At 36.0% G+C, this 8,876-nt stretch overlaps 2 protein-coding genes across 4 annotated transcripts in view; both read left to right on the top strand.

The window, feature by feature from the left end:
- Positions 1 to 1,293: 1,293 nt before the first annotated feature.
- Positions 1,294 to 8,876, top strand: part of LOC127833220 (zinc finger CCHC domain-containing protein 8-like) — a 48,209-nt gene continuing 40,626 nt past the window's right edge. For both annotated transcript variants that reach the window (XM_052358390.1, XM_052358381.1), the window contains exon 1: positions 1,294 to 1,710. In XM_052358390.1, the coding sequence (XP_052214350.1) occupies positions 1,320 to 1,710 (391 nt within the window). In that variant the 5' untranslated portion in view covers positions 1,294 to 1,319. The remainder of the gene's footprint in view (positions 1,711 to 8,876) is intronic.
- LOC127833414 (uncharacterized) lies at positions 1,722 to 7,783 on the top strand. 2 transcript variants are annotated; one of them, XR_008027404.1, is made up of 6 exons: positions 1,722 to 5,114; positions 5,428 to 5,891; positions 6,062 to 6,180; positions 6,918 to 7,041; positions 7,171 to 7,432; positions 7,572 to 7,783. XR_008027404.1 is itself a non-coding variant. In XM_052358649.1 (4 exons), the coding sequence occupies exons 1-4, from the start codon at positions 6,465 to 6,467 to the stop codon at positions 7,734 to 7,736; spliced, it is 624 nt and encodes a 207-aa protein (XP_052214609.1). In that variant the 5' UTR covers positions 6,211 to 6,464; the 3' UTR covers positions 7,737 to 7,783. The 2 variants fall into 2 exon arrangements, 1 of the variants encoding a protein (XP_052214609.1); XM_052358649.1 differs by lacking the exons at positions 1,722 to 5,114; positions 5,428 to 5,891; positions 6,062 to 6,180 and adding an exon at positions 6,211 to 6,537.

The following is an 8,876-nucleotide window of genomic DNA, read 5'->3' as shown; positions in this document are numbered from 1 at the left end:
ATTGGGTTTATAACGTTCCATTTTATTTATATTTTCTCTCTGATAGGCGTTTCTTGTTTGATTTAATTATTTTTAATTTGTTTAGCAGTCACATAAACAACCAAGCTATGTAATATGGAATTTTTACACCCATTATTGCTGCTTCTTCCTGTATTTGCGCGATGATTATCTGAGATATTAACTATATGATTCTATATTCTCAAATCTTTTCTATAAAGAAGGAATGTAGTTGACAACTGTTAATGGTTTTATTTGATCGTTCGTCAAAAAGTTGTTATTCTGTTACTCTTGTATCTTCAATGCAATTGAGTAATTAAATAGTAATTAAATTGAATGCGTTTTAATCCCCTTTTATTATTGTTAAATTTGAGTTACAATGCTATGACGTTAAATTTTATGTACACTTAAATGTATTATGAATATTGCTGGGCCAAGTGTGAGGTTGAGCGCTCTATAACCAGGTTTAAACCCCCAATGCTTTGCATTGACCGTTCCAAGGCGGTGACCCCAGCTTTATTCATATTTTGTGTTTATGTTGGTTTGTATTGTGCTGTATTGTGCTGTTTTGTACTGTTTGGGCAATCGGTCACTTGCCTTAAATAAAGGACCAACTAATTGTTTTTAATGAAAATTCAATACTGCTCCAGCAGCTGGAGTTTCACTTCTTTATATTCACATGAAGTGTCCAATTTTGGGCATTAATACCTCATAATAAACACAAGGTAGTATAAATATAAACATTTATAACTAATTTAATCCGTTTACACACAATATAAATGCACTTTTTCATATATATATATATATATATATATATATATATATATATATATATATATATATATATAGCGAGAAATTGAGCGCTTTTCGGTCTTCACATGAAGTGCTTTTCGGTCGGTATATTGCCGATATTTATCAATTTTTTGACATAAATACCACATAATAAACAAAAGGTAGTATAAATATGCATGAAATATAACCATTTATATTTAATTTAATCCGTTTACACTCAATAGAAACGCAATTTTTCATATATAGAGAGAGAAATTGAGTGCTTTTCGGTCTTCACATGAAGTGCTTTTCGGTCGGCATATTGCCGATATTTACCATTTTGGGCAAATGTAGTATAGACATACAATCATATAACCATTAATAACTAATTAAACCCGTTAACACACACTAGAAACGACATATTGCATATTTATATAGAGAAATTGAGTGCTTTTCGGTGCTATTCGGTGCTTTCGGTGCTATTCGGTGCTTTTCGGTGATTGTATGGACCGTGAAAAAAAGTTTTGTTATGATTATTGCACTTGACAAAAATGGCGGATGATTGTGATGTGCTCTTCGGCGATTCCGAACTTTTTGATGAATTCGAGAAAGAAAGAGAACCGTCTGGTTCCTTCATCATATTTGAGAATGACGCTCAAGGAAGTTTAGATAAAAGCAAGTTTGTTTTTCAAGAGAGCAACGAATCTTCGTCTGACGATACAACTGATGATGAACTTGAAGAGAAAATGAAAGTAAAACAGAATGAAAATTCTGTAGCGTTTGTTGTGGGTAAATTAAGAAAGCAACACTCAGGAAGTCTTCATAACGGAAACAAGGCATCATCAGATGGCGAGTCTTCTTCAGAAGCTGAAGATGGACCAGTGCGGTTAATAAGCAAAGACAGGCAAAACCAAGCAAATAGCTATAAGCTGAACTATGAGCGTATCCTTTACAGTTGTGTTTTTAATCCACACCCACTAGGTAGTGCACTTGTCTGTGCCTCTCTGATTTAGTCTGTTCATTTTTTTATGTTATTCTGAATTGTACACCATATGACAAGTCTGGATACGTTTCTGTGCTCCCATAATGGTTGTTGTGGATAAACTTTTTTCTTGATCAGGTACTAGGGCTTGATTGGTCATTGTTGGCTCAAGTACAACTTAAGTATACTTAAATATACCTCAGGTACAGAAAATGTTCTAGCACATACTGGGGCCAACTCAGACTATACCAGAATTTCAGTGCTTTCTACGGGATTTTTGTCAGGCGCCCCGGGTAGTCAATATAAATTGCCGCCTAATGATGATTTTTGCTTTGGCAGACTCTTGGCGTCAATAGTCCACTCTATCTTTTTAATAGCCAGAGTTTTCCTTCTTTGTCTATATTGATGCGCAAGGAATTTGGTGCGCAAAATTCAAGCCCCGATATCAGACAGTTAATATCAACGGATTGCAATAATATTTACTTACCTGTGTAGATAATTCATTTCTCAATAATGTTCCGTAAGAATTATGTAATGACTCTTTCAATTTTGCACGCCTGACCAATTTAAATCAACACACTACTCACATTTTCAATTCCAATCGCTGTGCCCGCTGTATACGGCAGGTAGATTTTAATCGATAACGCAGCCTATAACACCGTAATGCCTTCTTCTGATTGGTTGATATTTAAATATTTCATAACATGGCGAGAGGTCAGTGATTGTATTGCGATTTAAGCAGAAGTTTAACTGAAACAAATTATGCCTTTTAACTTCAAATCGACGCTATTTGAGGTAAAAATGGACTAATTAACTAAAACTGTATGAGTTGGTAATGTTATTTTGCAATTTTAAGCATATTGATATAATAGTATTGTATTTTTGTTTCGTTATGGTTTTTGCAGACCGGAGTTTCAGCGTTCAGATTTATTCTGAACGCGAATTATTTCAGCTAGCGCCCCGGGCCTGATTAGGTAGTCCCCTCCCTCCCGACATTGATTTTTTTTTATTTAACATGTCAATTGACGTTCTGTGGTGCGTTATAACTCAAAGAAAAACAGCGTCAAAAGACTTCATTTGGTGCGCTATGACTCTTTAAGAAAATCTTCCAGTCATTTTAAAATATATATTATTTAATTATTTCAAAACTTTCCCGCATAGATAGTAAAATCCCGACTCGAACAATTCCCCAATACATCCATTTCAACCAGACTATTACTGTCAGGCATTAAAGAATCCACTCGACCACTCGCTTAGGCGAGTGAAGTTGATGGTCGGGCGGTTAAAGTTTGTTAACTACTCGACCGACCAGGCGAGTACTGTTTTTCAAGTTGAAAATATAAATTCAGTTCCAGAACTCATGCCACATCGATACAAATTGCAAACAATTTTTCCAACGAACTAAAGATAGATTTAGTACACAAAGAAACCACTTTCGTTTTGACAATGAAAAATGACGTCATGGGCACGGTAAAAATAATTCTTGAAATCGGCTGCGCTCTTTTCGTAGGTGTCAGTGCTCTTAACTAATCGATTAAAAGTGAGAAAAAAACAACAGTTAAATATATTGGTCATATCGTGAAGAATAAAAGTTCATTTTAATGTAAATATCAATAAAAAAAAAAATACATAACTGGTTTATTATAATACTTCTTATATTTAATTAAAAATAAACAGAAACAATAATTATTTATACAGGTAAACAGAATAATTCATGATCACAATCCTTAGCCACAATTTACCATATTGTAACCATTTGTCAATCAAGCGTGTCTTTCAGTAAAAGTTCGTCTGAAATATTCAAACTCAGCATGGAAAATGGTTCTATTTTAAAATATCTGCAAGGTGGTGGAGACAGGGAACAGAAAGAAAGGTCATCAAAAGGAGATGCCGAAAGTATTTGGAAAAGGAAACAGGTGCAGAAAACGTAAGGAAAGCAAATAGAATCCATCAGATAATGTAGTTAATTTGTTTGCAGTTTAGTGTCAGTCTTTCCGAAATCCCGTCGGTCCTCGGATTTATCCGATAATAATTTGGAAAATCCGGAAATGATTCTAATATTGTCGGACCTCGTGTCCGGTAAAAAATTATGGCAAAATTCGGAATTCCATAAGCTATTTTCAGAAAAGTTTAAAGACAATAGTGTGAATTTACCGAATTATTTATAAATACTCCATTCATGTAAACATGTTTTCATTGGTTGCATTTCTTTAATGACGTAAGTGAATATACGCTGTACAAGATGTTTACCTCGTCGTCAAGGCAAATTACACACTACGTCATCACTATATGAGTACATTCGCAAAGGGAGATAATACCATGTACGTTTGGTTCCCGTTATATCCGATTAATTCGTTAGCAAGCCGGTCAATTCCACAGGTCAGTGTGACCTTTCCGCGATCTGTCAGTGGTTAAAGCTACGCAAGAGTTTGAAGCGATCTGTCAACATCTACACATTACTTGGAAGGAAAACAGAGTATCCAGATCTATAACAGGTGATTTCGTTTTCATTTTATTGTTAATTATCTCAGAATGTTTCAATTAAAATTTGTTGAAGGAGCCAAACCAGGCCAGCCTATAAAAAGGAAAAAAACTGAGGATGAAAAAAATGAGGAAAACAAAAAGCGTTGGTCAAAATATGAGGAAAAAAGGAATGACAGGCCTTTTAAAGAGTCATGGAAAGAAGGGAGATCTTGGCTAAATTTTGATGAAAGTAAAGGGGCCATGACTTGCTTAACATGCATTGAGTTTTATGGAACAAAAAGCATAGGTTCTGGGCTGAAAGGATGCAACACCTTCCTCACTGGTAGCACCAATTTGAAAAAATCAGCTGTCAGTGACCATGAGCTGAGCAAAGCCCACATTGACGCTACGGCAAAAATGGCTGCTAAATGTAGTGATAGTACAGCTATTGCCAGTTCACAAGCTGGTAAAGCCATGCTATCGCTACATTTATCAGAGCGCCAGCGGTTGATGCATTTGTTTAGAAATGCCCATGCTGTGGGAAAACAAGGCCGCCCCATAACAGATTACACATGGCTTTGCAATGTCACTGAAGCCAATGGTGTTGACCTTGGCAAAACCTATCGCAATGGAAAAGCTGCTCTTGCGTTTCTTTCTTACATTGCAGGTGCCGAAAAAGAAAAGACGGTAACTATGATGGAAGCAGCCAAGGGTTTTTCGTTGCTCATCGACGGAACAACAGACCTTTCTGGTGACGAACAGGAGTGTGTATTTGTAAGGGCTGCAATTAATGGACATGTGCAAGAAAGATTTTTGACCATTGGCTCCCCAAGTAGCACCACAGCGGGTGATCTGAAGGCCTTTGTCGATGATTTACTGGTGGAAAACGGCCTTGAGAAAGGTATAGAACATTGCTACCAGCAAAGCTGACAATTTGGAAAACAATACCAACATTTTCATTTTACAATCATGAAACCCTTTGGGTATGAGTTACATGATAACAATCCAAAATTATGCACTCAGTAGCCAAAAGTTGTTCTTTGAATACTTCATGTAGATGTTTATAGGGGGTATAACAAAAACTTAATGGCAAATGGACTCGACCTAATTTGTATCTCTACTCAATCATTATGTCATAAAATCATGTCAGATATAATGCAAAAAACACATCAAACTCTATTAACATATAATTAAAATGAATCTTAATATTCCAGAAAAGCTGATCGGATTAGGTTCTGATGGGGCAGCAAACATGGTTGGGGTACGCAATGGTTTAGCTGCAAAGCTCAAACAGGATATCGGCGTACATTTCGTAAATATTCATTGCTTCAATCATCGTCTAGAACTGGCCTGGCATGACACCATAAAACAAAACAAAACTCATGATAAGCTGATTACTTTGCTGACTGGACCTTATTATATGTATCACAAACAGTACAAAAACAAAAAAGGATTAATGAACGCTTTCACTGCTGTACAAGTTAAACCATTGATGCCTCCCAAAGCCACTGGTACCCGATGGCTGCCACATCTTGGCAAGGGTGTTGATAGTTTGGTACACAACTTCAAAGCATACCATGCCCACCTATCAACTGTGAGTCACACCAACCCGAAGGCAGAAGGCCTGGCACGATTGCTTTTAGACAGAAGCGTGGTCCCTTATGTCCTTTTTCTAAAGGTTTGATACAGTGAACATTATTTGTGTAATGATTTTCATATAAAATAGAAAAATCAAGTCGTAATAATCTTTCTTAATTATTTTTAATGCAAATAACGATGCTCAACAACTTATGTGACTTGAAGTTCGTTTAAGCATATCAACAACAAACTTATATCTAACACTAACAGGAACTTTTGGAGCCACTGAGCATCCTCTCATCCAAGCTGCAGCAAAGAGCAATAACCCTTGCAGATGCCCAGATCTATGTGGAAACAGCTGCCGAGATGGTGGATGAGCTGAGATCCAGGTAAACTATAACTGTAGTTTGTGGCTAACTTATCCTTTTTTCGTGCAATTTTTGAATATTTAAATTTACATCAAAAGAAGATAATTTTGCACATATGCCTCAGTCTGTATACTTTGGTTGGTTATCTCAGGCCATTGAAAAAAGTGAATGAGGTGGTGGAAAATGGAATCTACCAAGACATTCAGTTGCGGGGCCCAAAGGCAACTTTGACATTTATACCCCCCCTCATTGATGGTGTTCTTGTGGCAATTAAAAGTCGTTTTTGCCTTGAGACAACATCTGAAATGACACTAGTCAAGGCAACCAAGATATTGTCCACAGAATCTTGGCCTTGCAAGAACCAAGATAAATTTCAAGGTCAAACATGTTGCAGTTAGAATGTTTTTTTTGCTTCAATTTTATGTAAAAACGTATTTTGTGTTAAAGTTCATTGTTTTTTTACCTTATTTGTTACTGTTTTATTATTGAAAGTTTATGCTATATATAATACAGTGTTAAATGAGACAAATGTCTGTTACCTTAAATCACCTTTATCCTGCTACATGTATAATTAAAATTAGCAACTTGTCTTTTATGTGGTATATTTGTTCTAGTGTAGTAATAAAAAGTAAGCTAAAACGATATTTCTTGTATAAAGGTCCAGTTATAAAATTATTTTAAAACAGTAAGTCTAATAAGTTTAAGAGTTAAACAAAATATAAAGCATAAATATTTTACATTATTATTCATATTGACAGAGTTTGGAAATGAAGAAGTGGAGCATGCTGCCACCTTCTACCATGACGTTCTCCAGAAACATGATGTGTGCCCTGAGAAATGCGTCTCAGAATGGAAATGCTTTAAAAGGGTCATGTGGAAGAGGTTCGATGCAATACAATTTTGTAACAAGCATTTTAAGAAATTCTTCATATACTTACAACACAGCATATTGATGAAGACTGGAGTTTAAGTATTTCTAATGCTTATGACTATCAGTATATTGATCTTCAGATACACAACTACATTGGGGAGTATGTCGTTGGCAGATCTGTACACAGAAGAGTTTGACAACTTGTACTCATTGCTGGACCTGCTGCTGAGTCTACCGCCAACTAGCGTCCCATGTGAATCTACATTCTCCCATCTGAAGCTGTTGAAGACCCATAGGCGTCTCAGATTGCGTCAGGACACATTGAATTCTCTCATGATGATCAAACTGAGCACTCCTGATGTTACTGATTATGACCCTTCAGCAGCTGTAGACAAGTGGCTGGTGAGATTCGATGGTTTTATGTAAAATTAAATATTTCATGAGGTTGTTACATTTTACATGAGGTTGGTTTACTATTATAAGGTGTGCTAGCCTACAACAGCTTAGCAAAAATATTAAGTATTCTATGCTCATGATACAGGGAGATGGACTTCGTCAACTAGATTATCAGCGCCCAGCCAAGGCTATGTCTTATGGTGATGCAAGCGATGAAGAAGATGACTCAGAGATGTCTGCAGAAGAGGATTCAGACATTCAGGATAAAGAAACAAACGATAAACAAATATTGGCATTTCTGAATGAATAAATGCATGCATCACTTGTATATGATATGAAAAATATAAATATTGTTTAAAGCTCATTTTGGCTTTCATCGTCTTTTTTTGGGCCTGAAATGATCAGTCCGGGCCGGAAATGGCTGCATTATTATAGGACCTCCTGGCCGGCAATGAATTATAGTTTTGGGAAAGACTGTAGTGTCACTATGTTACGTAGGTTAAAAAGATTCTGGTTGATCATATAAAGTATAAATATAGATATATATTTTTTTTTATGCAGGGCGAGTGGATTAAAGTGAAGGGCGAGTGGATTGTCAGCCCTACTCGCCCTGCAGGGCGAGTGGCTCTGGAAAAATTCTTCAATGCCTGACTGTATACTAACTACTTTTTAAGTTTCTATTTATTACCCGATAATCCCGTTTATTCCGATTTTATAAATTGCTTTCTGGTAAATATTTATGATAAAAGCTCTCAATTATTTCTTTAACAAAAACCTTGTCATTCTTCTATAGTATCAAATAAATTTTAAGTGACTATTTATATATTTGATGAAATATTGAACATGCGTCAATTCCCTGACGTGTTGTGTGCTTGTTAAAACGCTCATTACAAGCACGCTTTCTATGCAAATGACGCGACGTTGTGCATGCTGCATAATTTTCGCGCTCTTTTTAATTGAGATAAAGATTCGACACAAAATAAATTTGCACTGCTAATTTGAAGCAAGAATATTTCAACGTCGCGGTAACATTAACATTCGGAAGTGTGTTTCAGATTAAAAACGCGTTAACATCGACTTATGGAAATGGGTTTCAGATCACAAATTTAATTATTCCCATTTGAGCTTTCAACAAATATTAACAGTTGCGTTATGAATTGAATAATTTGTTTAACACTTTAATACAAGTCGAATAAATGTTTTGACGGAATTATGCATGAAGTTCACGTTGTCCACGAGGATTACAGCCAGTTGCCATCATCAGTCTTGTAAGTAACTGGCTAAGATTTCTGTGGCAATTACATGTACATGTATGTCACGAGTCGTCTGCATGATTTAACTGCAGGTATTGCCTGCCTAATGCTGTCGCTCATACAAAGCGTGCACTCTCATTGGCCAATATTGATTTTCTAATACAGCGACGCCCCGCTTTTAGGCAGGCTTTAGTTGG

Source organism: Dreissena polymorpha, chromosome 1 (genome assembly GCF_020536995.1).
Source record: "Dreissena polymorpha isolate Duluth1 chromosome 1, UMN_Dpol_1.0, whole genome shotgun sequence".
NCBI classification, from domain to species: Eukaryota; Metazoa; Mollusca; class Bivalvia; order Myida; family Dreissenidae; genus Dreissena; species Dreissena polymorpha.
This window is presented reverse-complemented; position numbering and strand designations above follow the sequence as displayed.

What these genes read in the sequence shown, in the direction of transcription:
- LOC127833414 (XM_052358649.1), top strand. Translation starts at nt 6,465, where the DNA reads ATGACACTAGTCAAGGCAACCAAGATATTGTCCACAGAATCTTGGCCT. An exon ending in GAACCAAGATAAATTTCAAG is followed by an intron (nt 6,538 to 6,917) that starts GTCAAACATGTT and finishes TCATATTGACAG; the next exon opens with AGTTTGGAAATGAAGAAGTG. An exon ending in AAAAGGGTCATGTGGAAGAG is followed by an intron (nt 7,042 to 7,170) that starts GTTCGATGCAAT and finishes ATTGATCTTCAG; the next exon opens with ATACACAACTACATTGGGGA.